Source organism: Triturus cristatus, chromosome 8, assembly GCF_964204655.1.
Source record: "Triturus cristatus chromosome 8, aTriCri1.1, whole genome shotgun sequence".
In the NCBI taxonomy this organism is placed as follows: Eukaryota; Metazoa; Chordata; class Amphibia; order Caudata; family Salamandridae; genus Triturus; species Triturus cristatus.
This window is the reverse complement of record NC_140591.1, coordinates 1,649,963,661-1,649,984,998: the sequence shown is the minus strand read 5'-3', so window position 1 is coordinate 1,649,984,998 and position 21,338 is coordinate 1,649,963,661. Positions and strand designations below refer to the sequence as shown.

Below are 21,338 nucleotides of genomic sequence, written 5' to 3'. Positions count from 1 at the left end.
ATTTATACACAGGGGTTTAATCCATCGAGTTCTTGGCTTTTTGTAAGCTGGGCAGAAAAACAGTATATGAGCATCATTTTCTATTGCTTTTTGTACGCAAAGGGTGCACAAACCACTTTCGTCTTCATTGCCCCTCCAACTACTAGTGTTTGCAGCTATCGGTAAAACTCCATATCGGTATTGAAGATACAGTGTTTTAGCTAGTGGTGGTCTTATCTCGTCCATGAATTGTTCGAATATAGGGGTATCCTTAACAGATAAGAATTTCTGTGACAATGTACCCAGTGTAGTATTAGTGGATACTTCGTTCTTTACATATATCCAAAAAGCGGATTTCAAAAGGTTTTTTGAGGTTGGTAACATATTCTGAGGGTTTTCCCAAAAATGAGAAAACCCAAGCTTTCTGAACCACTGGGAGATATGTTTTAACCAGGGGATACTTTTATATTCGTCAATCCTGATTATTTCTAGCAATCCGTTCTTGTAATCGCTCAACTCAGGGGTTGTCCATAATCTAATCCAATAGAGTAGAGGCCTTAGTATAGCTTGATGATCAGTTCTTTTAAGATTAATATCCAGAAGAACTGGAGTTATCGGTGTTCTTACTGGTATTTTAAGCAGCCTGCGTATGAAGATATTCTCTTCCTTCCTGAAGGTGTTGTTGCAGGAGTAACCCCAGACCTCAGCGCCGTAAAGTGCTGCCGATTGCGCCTTTGCTTTGAATAATTCTAGTGCCGGCGTAATTGATTTAGATTGGCTACTGCTGTGCACCTTTAGGATGGGCATTGAATTTTGTTTTAAAATTAAATTACTTTTTTCCAATTGCCCTTTCCAATGGGGCATACTATCCAGCATGATGCCCAGGTAATTAAAACTCTCGACGTATTCCAACTTCTGGTTGTTTAAGGCCAAGTTCTTTCTAAAGGATTTCTGAGGGTTTATGGACATATACTTTGTTTTAGATGAATTAATTTCTAATCCCTTTTCCACACAGTAATTATTAAAGGTGTTTACTAGGTTTTGTAAACCTTGCGGGGTTTGTGAGATGAGGATTGTGTCATCAGCAAAAAGCAATGCGGTGACTACCTCATCTGCTAATTTCGGGGAGTCATGTTTACAATCTTTAAGATAGTTTGGTATATTGTTAACATATAAAGAGAAGAGTGTGGGCGCCAGCACACATCCTTGACGGACGCCCCGATCCACAGGGATCTCTTTTGAAATTTCTCCTCCCTTGCCCCATCTAACTCTAGCATAGTTTCCTGTGTGGAGCCTAATTATTTCCTTGAGTAGCTCACTAGGGACTGCAATGTCATTGAGAGTGGACCAAAGTAATTTACGGGGTACAAGGTCGAAGGCAGCCCTTAAATCAATGAATGCTACGTACAAGCTTCCCTTTCTTATATTAATATATTTCCAGCAAATACACATAAATCTAAATACTTGATCTACTGTGCTGGTTTTTAGCCTGAATCCTGCTTGGTATTTGGTTAAAATCTGTTCCCCTTTTATCCACAATAAAAGTCTATTTAAGATATGTCTGGCAAAAGTTTTTTGTAAAAGATCAATTAAACTAATAGGGCGGTAATTTGCTGGGTCGTAACGATCCCCTTTCTTAAAAATTGTTACAATTTCAGCCCCTTTCCATGAATCAGGGATTGGTGTCCCAGCCACTATAGAGTTACATAAAAAATTAATGTAGGGTCCCCAAATTCCTGCATCGTGCTTTAGCAAGTCACCGGGGATTTTATCAGGACCTGGTGCTTTGCCCGTTTTAATAGCCAGGAGTGCCTCAACAGTTTCTTCATGGCTAAAGTGTAGACGGGTGTTATTATCAAGTAATCTATTTATCTCGATATCATCCATGGCCATCTCCTCATTTGTATTGCAGTATAATTTAGAGAAGTGCTTGCACCAGGTTTCTTCATCAAGATATATATCCCTAGATGATCTGCCTTTTTTATTCCCTTTGGAGATTAAATTCCAAAATGTGGCCTGTTCTTTCTGGTGAGCTGCAATCAAAAGGTCATCCCAGAGAACATCATCCCAGGCTTTTTTTGCTTGGGACAATGTCTTTTTATATGCTAGTCTACTGTCTTTAATTCCCTGTACGTCCTTTACTTTTACAGCCTGAATCAGATCATTTTTAGCGTTGCGACAATCTTTATTGTACCAATGATTTGTTGTCGCTGGATAGTTATCTTTCTGACTCAGATCCTTTTTGTAGCTTTTGCTTAGATGAGGATTCAATGCATCTACAAGTTTATAGTGTAAGTTAAGGACATCCTGGGTACCTAGAACAAGCATATGACTTCCCTCCAATATATCAGCAAATGAATTATATATATTTATCATCGTTTCATCTTTAGCCAGAATGTGGGGCCACTTAATAGCACGTCTATTATTGGAGACCTGGTAATCTCCTACTGGGACATTTGACGTATCTGTCATACTTATTTTTTGTACAAAAGGTTCTGGATGTAACCATAGATGGAGGGGGAAGTGGTCGCTCTCTGTTCTATGGTCTATTTTAAAATCTATTATTAAGTACCATAGATTCATGGAAGCCATTAAAAAACCTGTAATTTCCCCTACCAAAAGTTGGAGCCGCTGGTCTATCTGACTGAAAACGGCCATTACACGCCCTTAATTCATGGTTTACAGTAATTTGTAAAATCTGCATAGCTGCTCTTGAATTTTTTACCATATTGTTGGACTCTACAGAAAGGACATTATTAGCTATATCCTGTTCTTCAAATAAGGTATCCAAGCCCAATATCGGCTCATATTGACAGTTGAGATCTCCACCAACAATTACCTGCTTACTTGGACTTAAAGTATTTAAAAAGGAGTCAAGGTGGATTATCACCTGTGAATCTTTGCTATGGGGATGCGGTCTATTATAAACATTTATTAAATATATTGTTTCTTTCCCCTTAGTCGCCATTCTTAATCCCATTATATCTAGGGAATCAATCGGCAGTAATGTGATTTCTGCCTCCACAGTAACCCTTATCCAAATCACCAGACCCCCAGATGCTCTTCCTCTCACGGATGGCACTGCGCCCCGACTAAAAGTTTTATAACCCAGTCTATGAGGTGTATCTATGGCCCATGTCTCCTGGAGAAGTATGATGTCAAAGTTTTCAATGTAGGAGCACCAACCCTCATCCTGCATATTCCTTGATACCCCTGCTATGTTCCATGATATTAATCTAACAGATGGGAATTCGGCTACACCGTCCGCAATAGTATGTAATACATTATTTCCATGCGGTGGTGAATTTACGATGGTTGGACCCCCATCCTTAGTGTGCTTGATACCAGATTGTCTCTTCTCAACCAAGCTATCAATAGTTACCATGGGGCCCCCCACCCCTATTTGGGCAATTTCATCACTAGGTTCCACAGTGGACACAGTCATATTTCCGCCTTGAGTTGTTAGCTTAGTCTTCCTATCTGACACAGGAGGTGGAATTAGTCAATCATTCGTGTCCAAGGTGCTTAGTGCCAAGTACCTATTATTCATGTTAATCTGGAATGGTAAACCTTGGAAAACGTTTTGAGATATGCTCGGAGTGGTAATCTGCTTGCCCCTAGCTAGGTGCTGGTAAAAATAGCCTAGCGGATGTACACCCACACTATTCTCTGTCGGTGCCAATGATGCTGCTCTAAGTAGTACGGTCGCCACGTGTTGAGGATGTTTGAAGTTGATTATTATGCAATCACCTTTACAAGCTTTCCTGGCAATCCCAATCCAGGGGACCCGCCTAGTTGATAAAATCTGTTCCGAATAGTTGACAGGGAACCCACAGTTATGGTGTAGCCAGGAAACTGTTTTCCGTTTAAGGCAATCGTGTGTTTCATTTTGCACCTTAGACTGCATAGTATCTAAGGGTGGCACATTTGTAAGTACTACAACATATGGTTCACATTGAGGGGGTAAATTAATAGAGCGGGTTTTCTTGGCTTGGACCATTGTCCAACCTGTAGAGGGTGGATCTGAGTCCGGGCCGGTTATTTTGTCTGGCAAATGGTTGCTTGGGGTAGAATTAGATGGGGGGATGTTCTCCTTAATCAGGACTTGTACATTTCTTCCCTCTTGCTCATTTGAACCACCCTGCGATTTGGTCTGAGTGTTAATCAATGAGGATAGGGAGCCACCTAGTCTGAGCACTTCTGCGGATAATCTATCTATTTTTTCAACTAGTGGTTTTACCACTGCCTCTAATTTATCCTCAAAGGCCTTAATAAGACAGGGCATAATGTTGGGTGAAAATATATCATTGCCACAATTTTCGGTCATAGTCCCCTTTTGGGTGAAGGGGTTTTTTGTGGTAGCTTGACAGTTCGATTTATGCTGTGCCCCACCTCTATTTTGTTTCGTTTTCCTACACTCCCTTACAGCCCTTTTTTTTGGGGAGCATTCGGGATGAGAGTCAATTCTAGTTTCTTCCAACAGATTCAGGGGTGTGGTGTTAGAGTCTACAGGCATAGGTACAGGACGCTCTAAGACTACAGGAGACTCAGGAAGCGCCGTAAACTCTGTTAACAAACACTCAGTCGCTGGGACATTAGGCGTCACAGTATTTATAATAGTATTACCACTGTTACTCAAAGTGCCTAAATTGGTAGAAGTAGTATTTTCGCGGCCCAATGACTTCCTTCTATCCTTGTTAATTTGGCTTACTACTTTCACAAGGTAGTTATCCATAGTTGAATATTTCTTTGCCATAAATTGACAATATGGATCACAGTTAAGTTCAGAGCCCTGTTACTTAGCTGTCTATGGTCACCCTAATTGTCCCGCGCCTCGAGATATATTACTTAAGCTATCACCACATTTACAACACAATAAATAATAAGTTCTAAGTTGGGTCACACACAAAAAAAAGGCTCCAACGTCTATCCTCTTATTACACTATCTAGATCTATCTGCAATCATGTACCAAGCGTATCAAGGAGCCTCTGCCAGCGGAGATTGGTAAAAGTACCGAGCAAACCTGCAACCGATTGGACACCGTTTGGTAAATGTCCACTGATAAGGTCAGAAGTCTTTCTAACAAGCTTGTAGCCAGCCAACTCTCAAGATAGTACAATATGCAAGCTTGCGTGGATAAGTCGCTCCAATACCGTAATAAAGAATAAATTAAGAGCAGATGATGATATAATGCAAGGAGTGTCCAATCGTGACGTGATCACTTGCCTTAGAGGGGTGGCCCAGCCCGGCCTCCTTCGGCCCCTGACGGCCACAGACGGCCCGCCCTCTGCCCGGGCTCAGCCCGGCGGCGCCCGCGCGCGTCCCGCGACGCGGAGGGAGCCTCTGTTTTTATGGCGCCTCCGGGCGCGGAGCAAGCCGGAAGGAAGTCCTGGCTGGCGCTGTGACTGCCGGGAGCTGTAGTCCCCCCCCCACTGCGGCCAACGATCACTGGTGGCGGCGAGGGGGACCGACAGCGTGTGCGTCCCGTCCCTGGTGGCCTAGCGGCGTTCCTGCGGCGTCGGTATGGTGTGGCAAGGCAAGGTGAGTCCCCCACTCCACCGAGGGAGCCTCTGTTTTTATGGCGCCTCCGGGCGCGGAGCAAGCTGGAAGGAAGTCCTGGCTGGCGCTGTGACTGCCGGGAGCTGTAGTCCCCCCCCACTGCGGCCAACGATCACTGGTGGCGGCGAGGGGGACCGGCAGCGTGTGCGTCCCGTCCCTGGTGGCCTAGCGGCGTTCCTGTGGCGTCGGTATGGTGTGGCAAGGCAAGGTGAGTCCCCCACTCCACCGAGGGAGCCTCTGTTTTTATGGCGCCTCCGGGCGCGGAGCAAGCCGGAAGGAAGTCCTGGCAGGCGCTGTGACTGCCGGGAGCTGTAGTCCCCCCCCACTGCGGCCAACGATCACTGGTGGCGGCGAGGGGGACCGACAGCGTGTGCGTCCCGTCCCTGGTGGCCTAGCGGCGTTCCTGCGGCGTCGGTATGGTGTGGCAAGGCAAGGTGAGTCCCCCTCTTCTTTTCATTCTTGTGTGTGCGAGGGACTGGTCAATGAGATCTCAGAGAGGTGGCCCACTCATTGCACACAACTCTAGTGCATTACTGTCTCACACATATTCCATACTTCTTCTAAGACTTCCGTACCCAGTCCCACTATGAAGCAGATAAGTCGGGGAGTCCATTATTCCACTTAATGTCCCCGGATGCTACTCAGTCGTCTATGGGGAAGCTGATGATGCGCCTTTTCACTGCACGTGTGAGGAATCTTCCTTTAATGAATTCTGTCCTACCACCATACAAGAGCTTGGAGTGTACAATGTAGGTTTAATGATTAAATGTCTGTCTGCTGCATTTACACCATCTGCTCAGAATATTTCAGAGACTGTTTTTCTATCGCTGCACTTCCATTCTATTCTGTTCCATGTGAAGCCTTGGATCTAGCCCCATAGGTCCTAAATTCTGACACCCTACGCACCTGCCACTCTCTGTAACATCCCCAAGACTGTAAAAATACTATATTACTAGTTGAGATGTGGCTGCCTCACAAAAGACACACAAGACCTCATGGTGCTTGGATTGTGGCCAAAGCAGGACATATTCAGTCCAAAGGCCTGGAGAAGCCTCTCTCACAAAACCAGCCTCAGGATTTTATGAAGGGCATTCAGTGAATGATGTCTCCATGTGTGTGCCACACAGAGCTTCAGAGAACTGCTCCTCAGACTAAGGATCGATGACCCCAAGAGAGGCGGGTTTTGGGGCAGATGTGTCAATGAAGTTCATTTTTTAAGTTTCGAGAGGTCACTCGAGAGTCTAAGCTGTGATGCAATCAGACATATATTTTGAAGCTTTGTGCACCAGGAGCTCAGATTGGCACATCCCCTTGACGTGATAATGCCAGGCCCATGGCACACATTCCACCCTTTGGAAATATGTCTGGCAGCTGACCCTTGCCATAACAGAGCATCCCTGCGAAGGCTATATATGCCAATCAGGTATTACCCAATTACACATATACTTTGAGGTGTCAGAGAACTTACACTGGAGCCTGGTTAGCAGGGCCTGGTACACTACAGAGCCCATATTTAGAAAGGTTTTGCGTCTGTTTTTTTCACTTTTTTAACTCAGACTCAACGAGGTATCTTTTTTTGAATTTACAAACCAACGCCAATTGGTATTAGCATTGGTTTGTTAGAAAAAGCCATGCAAACCTGTGTAAAGGGGCATTCCATGAATGGTACATGGCCCTCACATGCAACCACATGTTTTTTGACGCAAAACCCTATCTGCCAAAGATAGAAGACAGGGTTTTGCACCAATAATTAACATCACTTGAAACAGGCATTAAAATGAGAATTGCTTTCACTTCTCTATTCTTTTCCAACTTTGCATCTGTCCTGTACTGTATAGAATACATACAAAGTAGGACAAGTTTTAAATTCAGTCTAAGCATAGTATTGTGTACTGGAAGGGCATACAAAACCTATGCTAGACTCAGGCACATGCCTTTGCGCTATGGTGCAAAAGTGTGTGTGTGATGCTCGGCAGCAAACTTCTGCGTCGGCGCTAGGGAGAGGGGAGGACAGTGCCATATCTCTGTAGATATGGTGCTATCCACCTCTCTCCTAACCACACAATGCAGCTCAGTAACTTTGGTGGCTGGGTTGTGTGACTTTTTCGTAAATCTGGGCCAAGGAAAAAAAAACAGCAGCATCAGTTAAAAAATTGGGTGAAACGTGGTGAGGTGTCATCCTGTAAAAATGATCTTTCCTCACATATATAGACAATTTCCTAGTGATAACTGTTTTACTCTGAATTTTTGGGGCATATTTATGATGCGGTGCTGCAAGCCATTTTGCTGCGCCGTGCTGCGTTACTTTCAGAGCACAGGGATGCCTCATATCTACAACAATTTGATGGATCCCTGTGCTCTCCCCTGCGCTGGCGTACAATTGGCTGCCATGCACCGATGCAGGCATGATTGTTTACGAGAGGTGTTTTCCTGTTTCTATGTGTGCTGCATAATGCAGCACGCACAGAAAGAGTAAAAAACTAGGAAAATTGAAAATATTTCTCCTCGTTGCGCCTCCCTATGACTCCCCTATGGAGGAGTAGCATTCTGACGTATTCCCAAGTTTATGATTTCTTGTAAATCTGGGAATGTGTCAGGTGCCATCGGTATTGCGTGGAAAAAGGGCCATATTTACAAGGACACGAATACCCCGCAGGGTGGCTTTAAGTGTCCTTGTAAATATGGGGAAGCAAAATGAGCCGCCGGTGCATCACAAAAAGTGACACACCAGCAGCGCAGGGGCTTGTAAATACGGCCCGTGGTAGTTAATACCCCGACATCCTACCAGAAGGTAAAGAAAGGGATCTGATACAATATTTTCCCATTGAATATTACAGGAGATAGATTCTCCGGCCTTAGGCTGCACTGTACTGTTAGACTGCCATTCCATGAACTGAGCTTTTTCCCGAAAATCGTTTTTTTTTTATTACAGACATCTTGTAATATAGACATTGGAATCCAGCTCTTTTGGCAGTGGAAGTGTTCATGCAATGAATTATTTGGACAATCTCTTGAAACTGCTCATAACAAGTATGCCACATGGTTCATATTTCTCTTCTCTGTGGCACAGAAGTGATACTCTGAAACGGCCCATTCCGGTACTGCGGAAGCACCGGGGGGGGTCCCTTGCCTGGTCCGTGGTGCCTACAGGACTGGACCCTATCTGTGAACATCCTATACTGGACTTACCCTCACCCAGGGCTCTCTGCAGTGCCTTATTATTACAGACCCTGGGGCATATTTACGAGCCCCTATCGCCACCACAACGTCATTTTTAAGGACATTGTAGAGGCGACAGGGGCTACGCCTTATACACAAGGCAGCAATAAGCCACTTAATGTGGCTTAACGCTACCTTGTGAATGAGGCCCCCTTTTATGTTATACTTAGCGTGAAAGGAGGTGGACAATGGGTGTTGTGGTGGGCATTCCACCGCAACACCCATTGATTTTGACAATGCCCCATATTTACAAGGGCAGCGTAAATATGGGCCAAAATCAAGACCAGGGTAAACAGGTGCAACGAGGAGAAATGTTTCATGTCTCCTCTTTTTTTCTGTTTCTATGTGTGCTGCGTTGTGCAGCACACAAAGAAACAGCAAAAGGCCTTTGATTGTTTATGTGCAGGAAGGTGACCCTTCCTGCACATCAACAATCATTAAAAAAAATTACGTTTTGCAGCTTCTATGTGCGCGGCATTAAGCAGCACTCAAAGAAGATACAAAACATAATTTCAAGATTGTTTATGTGCAGGAAGGGGGACCTTCCTCCACATAAACAATCTTCCCCTTAACGCAGACACCCTTGCACTATGGTGCAAGGGTGCCTGCGTTGGAACTGGGCAGCTAACTTTAACGCCAGTGCAGGGGTAAACGCAGGGATGCACCATATTGTTGTAAATAGGGTGCAGCCCTGCGTTTCAGAAGTGGAAGCACGCGGTGTTAAGCCAAGGAGGCTAACGCCGCGCTCCGCCACTTCATAGTAAATGTGCCCACTGATGTGCTAACAGGGCAGAGAGGTACACCATACCCGATGGAGGTCACTCATTCAGAGGAACCAGGAGTTATAAAGGGTGGGGAGAACCCGATTTATCCAAGCCATAGACTGGCCTTCTTGATCCAAGCTGGTCTGGTTAGGGCTTCACCCCCTGTCTTTACATAGAGCTACTTCCAAGAGTTATTTACACTAATTAAGAATCAGAATTAGGATTATTTGGTTTAGTATTAATGTGTGCAATCCCCTGATGTGTGTTCAGCTATGGTATCCTCAAACCAGTGTAAGGAGATCACACTTATGAGCCCCAAAGGTGCAAATATGTCTTTGATTGTTGAATAAGGAGGAAGTGATGGGTGAGTGGGACCACAGATATTATCTCTTGCTTCTGATAGAAAATTGGTCTCTTCCTCTGTAGACTCTCAGAAAGAGACACAGCAGCTCAGATTGTTGTTTGAGTGTACAAAGATGTTGTCCATGTGCAGAGTTTGGGTGGTTCTTCTGCTGGATTCAGTTACAGTCATCTTTTGGCTTCTCAATTCAGGCTCGATGCACGCTGGCTATCCCATCATGGGCCTCGCAGAAAACTATAAAGAATTCCTTAAAGTAGAGTTACAGACTGCAGGAAACTGGGGTCCCATTCACGAGTTGGGGCACAATCGGCAAGTCTGGAATTGGGACCTCAAACCTAACACCACAGAGGCCACCTGCAACCTTTGGTCCGTCTACGTGAGCGAGAAGGTGCTGAAGGTCTCGAGGAGCAAAGCTCACAGGGTCCTTGAGCCACAAACAAGAGAGAAGACCATCAAGGACTACAACCAGAAAGGGGCCAAGCTGGAGGATTGGAAGGACTGGACAGCTCTGGAGACATATCTGCAGGTGAGCGTTGTGGGGAAATGGGTGAAATCATATGGGGTCTGTGGAGGTGTCATCTCCAGAATAACCCTCTTGGTAATCTTCCATATCCATGACTTTCCACTCCCTGACACCTGGCACACAGTTTTTTTTATCACAAATGCAGAATTCATATTTGGGAAAACTCAAACCATTAAACTGACATGCGTTCCCTCTTGATAACAAATACCAAGTTGCCCAGCAGGGATAATATTTCAAACTACTGAATAAATAAACAAGTGAGGGGCACCACTCATTTTTATCACAGGAGAAACAGATGTATTTCGTCTAACCTATTAATCACAAAAATGCAATCCATTTATCACCTCATCATGGCCATCTAGCATATGTAAATGATTCACCTTTGCTTTTCGAGTAGGTGAGTAACTCTGTGATAAGTCAAGTAGTGATCCTTTGCCTTCACAGTGGTAAGAGGCGCAGCGCCGCTCCCAATTCTGCATGCGATCTGACTGAAACACTGAAGCCCAATGTGGGTTCCAGAAATGAGATCCATTTGTTCAGACGACGTGTGCTGTAGGAGCCTAGCATTCAATCAATCGATCAGTTATTTATAAAGCACAGCAAATCACTCTGGAGGGTCTCAAGACGCTGGAGTTGCTAGCTGCTGTGTGTTGGTTTGTTCATTCGAACAGCCAGGTCTACAGTCTTTCCTGAATTGCTGGAGCAATGGGGCGGTCCTGAGGAGCAGGGGAAGGCAGTTCCAAGCTTTGGTCACCAGGTGGGAGAAAGAGTGTCCTGCGCTCTTGGTCAAATGGATCCAGGGGGTATCTGCGAGGAAGAGGGGGGAGAGTCCTGCGCTGTTGGTCAAATGGATCCAGGGGGTATCTACGAGGAAGAGGGGGGGAGTGTCCTGCGCTGTTGGTCAAATGGATCCAGGGGGTATCTGCGAGGAAGAGGGGGGCAGATAGTAGGTGTCTGGTCAGTTAGTGAATGGTCTTGTGTGTATTGATGTATACTGGTTCTTCATTGTACAAGGTGAAAAAGCCGGGTTCCAAGTTCTAGACTTACCCTGGATCCCCTGGCCGATGGCTCTTTGTTTCCTGTTTTACCAGCGTGGAGGAGAGAAAAGCCCACCTGCCAATTATGCATTACCCATACTCCTAACCAAGGAAATACAGACTCCTAATCCAATTTTAGTATATTTATTACAACACCATGAAAAGTTGAACATACAAACATTGTTAGAAATGGGGGTCTCTAGTTGGCAATGTCTGTCCACTGTCCAAGTAGGGACCCTTCTTCCTAAGTCAGAGTAAGCAACCTACACCCTTTGATAACCCCTGCTCAACCCTGTGGTAACGTGGCACGAGCAGCTAGGCTTATCTCAGAGGCAGTGTGTGAAGCATTTATGACCATACACGGTAACACAATGAGGAATACTACAAATGGACACCACTCAAGTAATTAGAAAAAAATAAGTATATTTATATAGACTTAACACAAGACCAGTAACAGTAAAAATCCACAATACTAAGATCATAGGGTTACTTTAAAAATGCTGCAAAAATAGTTCAAGGTGCACAAAACGATGTTCAATACAATGCAGTGGTCTCTGCGACCCTTTTATTCAGAAGGTATCTGGATTCTGTAGCAAAGCAACAAAAATGTCGCTAAGGAGTTGTAGCGATAAAGTTCCTCACGCTAACCAGCAATGCGTTGAATCCTTACCGCAAGGGAGGATGATGCGCTGGGTTGCGTGCAGAACAAAGCGAAAAACTTCTGCACGCTAAGCCGGCGATGCGATAAAATCCTTGCCGCTAAGGGAGGATGATGCGCCGAGCTGGTTGCGTGTGCGATCTTTCTGCGATAAAAGCAAATGGCGCTCAGCAAGGGAGCGACGATCCTGATGCGATGCGGGGAAAATGGCGAACGCACGGCGTCCGCGCTGCAATGAACTTGGTGCGATGATTTTTGGTTAGCGTGCGTTTTCAGGCCCGCAGTCAGGCGATTCAATAACTTGGGTTAGCGAGCGTTTTGGAACCCGCTGACAGGCTCTGCGATGATCTTCGGGATAGCGGGCACTCTTATGCCCGCAGACAGATGATGCGATGCACTTGGGTTTCTGGCCATTTTGGGGCCCGCTGACAGGTAATGCGATAATCTTCGGGGTTAGTGGGCATTTTCAGGCCCGCCGACAGGTGATGCAACGATCTCCGGTAGCGAGCGCTCGGCGGCAGCAGAGCGACGATTTTCCTCACGCTTTCCAGCTGCAGCGGCTCGCTAACAGGGGTTAGCGACGATTTTCAGCACTCTTTTCTCAACAGTAGAACTAGAGGCCCTGGAACTCACAGGAGCCTCACCTGCAGATAGAAATCCTCGCTGGGAGGAAACAGGAGGCTGGTGTTGGAGTCTGATGTGCCTGAGACTCCTGCAGGAGGCTAGCTCTCTTCTAGCCCTTGGATGATTGCTGTAGCCAAAAATAAAAGTTCCTTCAAAGTCCTTTTCCTCTTCTTCCAAGTCCAGTAGTTACCACTGCAGGCCAGTCCAAGAAACAGCATACAAGCACAAGGACAGTCCTTCTCCTGCGGATTCCTGTAGTTACACGGACAGAGGTTCTTCTTGTTGTCCAGGAGCAATACAAATTGTAGGGGTTGGGGCACAAATATTTATACCCCCAAAGTCTTTGTTCTTATGAGCCACAAGTCTCTGAACCCAGCCAGAACCAGTTCTGCCCAGCCCTGGAGCACTTTGTTTACCAGGCTGCATCCTTCCTTTCAGAAAGAGGGGGCCTGCCTTCAGACGCACAGTGGGAGGTGGAGCCAGCATTCACCTTGCCAGGCACAGCCCTATTCAAGTGCAGGAGTTACCCTTCCCCTCACTCCAAGGCAGATCTCTCTATTCAACCTAGGTCTGACTCAGACTGCCCTGTCCCTCCAAAACCAGACAGCCAATACACAAAATAGCAGAGCACACTGGAAGGCTTAGGCAAGAAAGTACCTATACTCTAAAAGTGGTAGTTTCAAACACAGAATATAAAAATAACCTTCACTAAAAGATGTATTTTAATATTCTGAGCTCAGGCATACTAAATTCGTGTTTCTACCATGTTCTGTGAGTCAGTTAGGACTATAGAATGTAATAGCCAAAACCTCCCATTCTGGTCTACGGAGAACAGGTAGCCTTACAGTAGTAAAAAACGAAATTGGGTGTAATTCACTACTAGGACATGCTACACACATCAGAGCATGTCCTACCTTACACATACAATGCACCCTATCATAAGGGTGGCATACAGGATGCCAAGGGAAGGTTCAGGGGCTGGGAAGTGGGTGCACTTCTCAGCCAAGATGGCAGTTCTGGACTGCACGCAGACACTGCAGTGGCAGGTCTGAGACACACTTTACAAGCTGCTTCTGTGGGTGGCACAAACCAGTGCTGCAGGCCCACCAGCAGCATTTGGTTTACCAGCCCTGGGCACACACGGGCCACGCTACTAAGGACTAACAGGTAAACCAAATAAGCCAATCATGGATGTACCAATTCACATCTTTACAAAGGGAGCATTCGCGCTGTGGCACGGGATGGCAGTGGCACAGCGAAAAATGGAAGGGAGACCCATGCCAATGGTGCAAGGTCTAACAAACATCTCATAATGAGAGTGTAAAAATACATGGGCACTAATATAAAACCAAATCTACAAACTAAATTTAGACAGTGCAACGGCGGTTTATAAGTAAAGAGCATAAATCTGCCCCTACACTTACCATAACGTGACATCCCTACTTGGATTACCCTAGGCAAGCTCCCTTAAAAGTGTCTGCACGTGATGACTTCCTAAGAAGCACACTCATGTCAATTGGGTCAAGTAGCGTAAACCTACAGAGCTCGTTCTAAGATGCTCTTCGGGTAAGGCAGAAGTGAGTGCGGACTCTGTCCCTATCCCCAATTCAAAGTTTGAATTCGGCACCCCAAATACATCATGAGACCACTTCATCCAATTAGACTCCTTTTGTTAGGTATCTCTCCTTGAAGCAATGGACGTCCAATCTCTTGCTCGGTGACCTTGGTTCCCCGGCCTTTCCAGACATGAACGTCATCCTTCTAATTTATCAACTCTGCTTGTTCAAAGGCATCTTCTCCTTCTTGGGTATGTTCAACTCCTTATACAAAGACGTTATTGAAACTAACGAGGTCAAATTCCTGCACCTGTAACAAAACGAGAAAAGAGAGAATTCCACAAGTACATAAATTCTAATTAGAAACCTACAACCTGAGAGCACACAGGGAGAAATGAAAGTAAGGCCCACCAAACCTTCGTCTAACATAAGAACAGTACACACATATAAAGACACGCGTATATGAACTATCAAAATACACACATTAGATGAATCTCCATAAAGGATTATATTCTTTAGTCATGAATATACTTCACAAACTTTTTTTGATAACCTAAATTCGCACATTCACTACATTAATTCTTTAATTACAATGAAGAAAACTCTTAACAGTTTGTTTACACGTTATCACAATTCACGTTCTAAGTACATGATACAACAGGTTTACATATGGATGTGGACTACCCATGATTATAACGCACCCCTACAAATAAAGAGCGAAGTTGCGCTCTATCAAGGGATTTGTATGCGTGGGCCAGCATCTTGAACTGGCATCTCTTCTGGAGCAGGAACCAGTGTAGTTGCTTGAGGTGGGGTGTGATGTGGGTCCTTCTGAGGAGATCAAGGATGAGTCTTGCCGCTGAGCTTTGGAACACTGTGAATTGAATAATGTAGAATCTATCTCACCTGCCAACTTAACAAACTTTAAATCTTCCTTTAGCACTAAACCATCCTCCATGGTCATTGACTAATTCAAGAAGGCTAGGCAATCAGAAAAATATGTTCCGGGTTCTGCTGGCAATCCATCAGAAACAAATAATTAGAGTCCTTAATTAAAAAGGGAGGCTCAGTCTCTCCTGTCTAACAGTGACAGCCCTAACATGAGTCAAACTCCATTGACTGCCAGTCTGGATGTGATCAATACAGCCCTGTCCATCCTCACTTCTTCTGTCTCCTTTAAAGGCTGAGCTTCAGTCAGCAGCTCAGAAAGTATAGTTTGGCTGGTAAATGGTGAGCTACTCTGGCCCCACAGACATTGTTCTCCCTACTAATTTAGATAACTACTGGCCCACCCTGTGTGGTCATGTTTGTATTCTGAATGTTGTTATCACTCACCTTTTAATGTGTGCTGTACCATCAGCACCTCCATACGATGTTGTTGATACCAAGATTGAATTTGAAATATTCCCCTGTTGAGGTTTTTCTTTCTTCGGCTCATGGTCCAGTATGTTATTTATTGACCACCTTGTATGATTGCTCACAATCAGGGAACTCTTTTTGCAGTATTGAGAAGCGAATACCTTGGGTAGGGTACTAGGTAGAGTTATTAGTTGGTTATAATTGTTTTTGAATGAATGCTACGAAACCTCTATTTCTACTTTGCATCAATTAAGTCTCAAGGAGGCGTGGCTTGAAAAGCAGCAAAGTTGGCTGTAAAGTGCAAAGCTCTGTGATCCCACCCTGCGTACAGAGGAAAATATGGATTACAGTGGTTAGCTAGACACGTGGCACTTTACTTTAAATAGACCCTGTTGCAGTTGTGAGCCATGGGGTGTGCTGGCAGCTCGCTGGAGGAAGTGTGGGCTGCGCAATGTTATGTTATGTTATGTTAGGTAAGCTTCTATAGCGCGCGACTCACCCGGGGGCATCTCAGCGCTTTCCTAGAGTTTTCCTAAGAATGAAGGGAACAGGGCATTTTAGAAAAGGAAGGCTTTTAACTGTTTCCTAAAGGTGCTATACACTGTGATTCTGCGCAGAGAGTCTGGGAGCTCATTCCAGTATCTAGGTGCCAATTATGAAAAGGATTTTCCACCAGAACGGCATAGCCTGATACGTGGCACTTGTAGGAGGGCCTGCGCACCGGCCAGCGGATTTCTAATAGGGACATGCTTAACAAGTCTCTTTTGGAGATATCTGGGGCCTCTACCACTGAGTGCCGAAAACGTGAGTCAGCAGCTCTTAAAAAACGATCTGTTCCTCACTGATAGCCAGTGGAGTTCTCGCAACAAGGGAACCAATGCAGAGCCTGCTGGGTGTTCATTACCATCCTAGCTGCCGTGTTTTGGATCACCTGGAGTTTACTCAACAAGGTCTCTCCTACCCCGGCCAGTAGGGCATCACCATAGTCCAGGCGACTGATAACCATTGCCTGAACCAAGGTTTTTCGATGGTTTGTGGGCAGAAAGGGTAGAATTTTTCGCAGCAGACGCAGGCTATAATAGCAAGCGCTGGTTGCTGCAGCTATATGGTCTCTCAGATAGGGACTGATCTAGTTTTAGCCCCAGATTTGTAACACATAAAGTCGTAATAGGGGAAACTCCCAATTGGGCCGGCCACCAGTCAGCTGACCAGCTGACAGTTGCTTTACCTATTAGCATTAGCTCGGTTTTGCCGGGGTTTAACTGGAAGCAGTTCCCCGTCATCCAATTTGAGATTTCAAGTATTCCTCTGGCAAATCGAGCTTTCTCTGCTAATAAGCCCGAGCCAACCGGGAAGATGAGCTGAGTATCTTCAGCATAAGAGATGATTTCAAAGCCCAGTTTTTCCGCTATCCCGGCTAACGGGGCCATATTAAATATGGTCGGACTTAGGCACGAGTCCTGGGGTACGCCTTTATCTAGAGGGATTGAGTGTGACAGGTGTGGCCCGAGCATGATTCTCTGAGATCTTCCAGCCATAAAGTTACATAACCATTTTAAGGCTCTTCCCTGGATACCGCAGGATTCCAATCTCTCCGCTAGCACTTCGTGGGAGATGGTATCGAAAGCTGAGAAGAGATCCAGCAGAATCAATATTGCCGAGCCCCTACATCCATTTGTAGCCTAAGCAAATCTGTGACTGCTAAAATAGCAGTCTCGGTGCTGTAGCCCGGTCGGAACCCTGATTGTGATGGATCCAATATTTGGTTTAGTTCTAAATATTGGCTTAGTTGTTTGTTTACCATGCCTTCCAACGCTTTTCCCAATAAAGATAAAAGAGAAATCGTGCTGTAGTTTCCAAGTTCTCGCTGGTCTGCCGTTGGTTTCTTCAGGATAGGACGCACGTATGCTTCCTTCCATGTTCTTGGAATATTCCCAGATTGAATAGATGAGTTATGAAGTTGGAGAATAACTGGCGCACAACTGGTAGCTAGGAGAGCCATCGTTTTGGGAGGGCGAAGATCAGTTGGTGAGCCAGATTTAGCTGAGGCGAGTGCTTTGGAATCTTCCTCAAGAGTAATTGGAGCGAAACACTCGAAAAGTACTACCTGTCCTTTTTTCCAGCTCCCTATAACTGAGAACATCAGGGGCTAGCTCATTTTTCGATGGAAAATTCGCATAACTTCTTGTAATCTTGTCTTGAAAATGACTGGATAACTGGTTACAAAAATCCTGTGTTTCCACAGGGGATTGCCTGCAGGCCTGAGGAGATACAAATTATTTTACTATCCTAAAAAGCGGCTTAGGGGTATTTGCCGCACCTTCAATTTGATTAAAGATAAATTGGCGTCTTGCCAGTTTTAAATTGAGATGGTAAGAGGTCAAGGAATGTTTGTACAGCCTTCTATCTTGCATTTCTTGCTGACACGCCAAACTCTCTCTAATCTTTTACACTTAGACTTTTCCGTCCTAAGCTCGCTGGTGTACCAGGGGGCTGACGGGCGGTTTGGCCGCTGAGCCATGTTCTTTTTGGGAATGACTGCATCCAAGGCAGTCGAAAACGCCTTGATAAAATCCTCCAACGTTAGCTCATTTCCCATCTCCGTTTTCCCTTTCACTAGGTGAAAGACCTCCTCAAAACGTTCAACTGTGAGATTACACCAAGGCCTAAGCATTATTTGTTTCTTCGCCAACCTAGAGGTAGTACCGTAGTAGGCTTAGGGCAGCACAGCTCAACAGCAAAGCTAACCATCGCATGGTCTGACCATGTAAGCGACTCTGGAGGGCTACAGGCTAGATTATTAATGTTAGCAAAAAAAGGATCTAACATGTGTCCAGCACTGTGAGTCAGACCAGTCACTCTTTGGGTCAGGCCAAGCAAATCAAGGGAGTGCATGAGGTGATTCACCTCCTGACTCATGAGGTCCTCCCCATGGAAATTAAAATTCCCCAATAGGAGGAACTTGTTTGCAGCGAGCACATGCATAGCAATTAGTTTGATCAGTTTATCTGCGAAGCCAGTCTTAGAGCTGGTGGACGAATATAATAGGGCTCCATTCCAGCTATCCGTGGGGGAGGTGACAATTTTAAAAATTCCTATTTCCATGCTGTCATTTGAATTTGAATTTAATTTTGAATTTAAAAGCATTTGTTAAGCGCACGTATACCATGCGGTTTCATGGCGCTTTAAGTGATGCAGTAGCGGTCGGCAGAAGGGCTAGACAGTATAAGCTTGCTCAAATAACAGGGTTTTAAGGTCTTTCCGAAACTGTGTGTATGACGGAGAAGATCGGAGAGCAGGAGGGAGAGAATTCCAGAAAAGTGGGGCGAGAACAGCAAATTTCGCTCCGCCAGATTTCTTTTTCTTGAAACGAGGAATGATGAGGAAAGCCCTATGGGCAGAGCGGAGTTCACGACCTGGGAGGTACGGTTTTATGGCGGCGCAAATGAACTCGGGGGCTGTACCTGATCTAGCCTGAAAGGTAAGGCAACCCAGTTTAAAAAGGGCACGCTCCCTCACCGGGAGCCAATGCAAAGCTTTAAGCAGGGGAGTGGCACGATGGTATTTGGGTAAGCCATAGATCAAACGAGCCGCTTGATTCTGAATGAGCTGCAAGCGATGGAACGCATATGCTGGAGCTCCATTGTAAATGATGTTACCATAGTCAACTCTCGACAGTACCATGGCCAGCACAATGATTTTTAAAGCAGGAAGGGAAAAAAAGCGGGATACTTTCCTAATTAGTCTTAAAGAAAAGAAACAAGCAGAGACCACTGAACCCACATGTGAGTGAATAGAGAGTTGTGTGTTAAGAAAAATCCCAAGAGTTTTGACCTTAGAGACAGGAAGAGGGGGAGCACCAAGTGACAAGGGCCAGTGGGCAGAGGTCCATGGACTGCAACCACCTCCGGTCAGGACTAACTCAGTCTTGTCCGGATTGAGTTTGAGGTGGTTGCAGTTCATCCAGTCCTGAATGAATGTCATTACGGTCTGAACATTGGAAGCAGATGAGGGGGAGTTGGAGAGATTAAAGATTAGCTGGAGATCATCAGCGTAGTTAAACACCGTGACCTCCATCTGCTGTAACGAAAAAATGAGGGGATAGATGTACAAATTAAATAAAAGTGGGGAAAGTGTTGAGCCTTGAGGGACTCCGCACTCCACTTTGCGAAAGTCAGCGGTGAAATTGGCCAAATGGACGGCTTGGGCCCTCCCTGTGAGGAAGGACTCAATCCACGAGAAGGCAGAACCTTCTATGCCCGCCGCCCTGACACGGCTGAGAAGAATGGAATGATCCACCGTGTCAAAGGCGGCGGACAGATCTAATAAAATCAAGGCTTGCGGAAGGTTGGTGTCAATGCCTTCACGTAGCACGTCCATTACCGAGATCACCACTTTCTCGGTGGAGTGCAATGGGCGAAAGCCGGCTTGACGGGGGGAAAGACAGTGATTGATTTCAACATGAGTGCTTAAGGTGGTTGTGACGTGAGTTTCCAAAATTTTTGCTAGGTAAGGCAGTAGGGAAATGGGACGGTAGTTGGAGGGGGAGGAAGGATCAGCGTCAGGTTTTTTAATAATAGGTATGACAACCGCTGATTTGTGTATATCAGGAACGTTTCCCTTCTTTAGCGAGTCATTGAGGAGGGTCAAAGGGGGAGTGGGGGAAGATAAATAGATTTCCCTGAGGATATGGGCGGGGGCAAAATCTAAGGGAGAACCGGATTTGACTCGGTAAAGTAATGAGAAGAAGGTATCCTCAGTTAAAGGTGGAATAAGGTTAAGTTTGGGGACAGTGGGGGGAGGGGAAGAATTGACAAATGCAAGGGAGGGTGGTGGAATGTTAAGTTTGATTTTGAGTATTTTATCAATAAAAAAATCATTGAGCGAGTTACAGAAGGACTGAGAGGGGGGAATGGTAGTCGTGGTTCGACTGGATAATGCTAATTCATGGACCGCGGTAAAGATTTCCTTTGAGCGAGACTCAGCTGCCATAATCCTGCTGGTATAGAATGCAGTTTTAGCCGCTAGAATGCCCGCTTTATACGTTTTTAAAACAGACAGATATATAGTCTTTAGCTCTGGGCTGTAGTCTTTCCTCCAGACTCGCTCGGCTCTTCTAGCTGCTAGTTTCTGTTCTTTTAGCTCTAAGGTGAACCATCGATTGGCTGCATGGGCCCGCTTGACAGTGAGTCGCCTCATGGGGGCGAATTCGTCGCCTGCCAAAGTCAGCCAATTATCAATGGCGGCCAGTTGCGACGTAGCAGTGAGATCTGTAAGGTCGGGAGCGGTTTTGGCCAAAGTTGAACAGAAGGAGGGCATGTCCGTTTTACCCCATTTCCTGACCCAAATGTTTTTAGGAAGAGGAGGTTTGACCAGTGCGGTCAGTGCAAGGGAAAAGGAAATAATAGAATGGTCGGACCAGGAGCACGGGGAAATTATGCGGGGTGTGGATGGAATATTTAGCGCCCAAATTTGATCCAACATATGACCGTGGGTATGTGTGGGGCCATGAGTGAGCAGAGAGAAGTTCAAGGAAATCATGAAGTCTGTAAAATCTTTGGATTGAGGGCTCTCAGCAGGTTCATTGGGCCAAAAGTTTAGGTCCCCTAGCACTAGTACCGATGAATTGTTAACCACCAAGGTGGCTAAAAGAGCCTGAATGCTAGGGAGAAAGGATGGGGTTAGCTGGGGAGGACGA

General features: G+C 45.5%; 1 protein-coding gene across 1 annotated transcript in view; it reads left to right on the top strand.

Annotated features, from left to right (window-relative positions):
* The window catches only part of LOC146808488 (TRPM8 channel-associated factor homolog), a 259,198-nt gene that overhangs the window by 213,673 nt on the left and 24,187 nt on the right, over positions 1–21,338 (top strand). Inside the window, exon 7 of the mRNA XM_085623578.1 lies at positions 10,075–10,409. Coding sequence (XP_085479704.1) covers positions 10,075–10,409 — 335 coding nt within the window. The remainder of the gene's footprint in view (positions 1–10,074; positions 10,410–21,338) is intronic.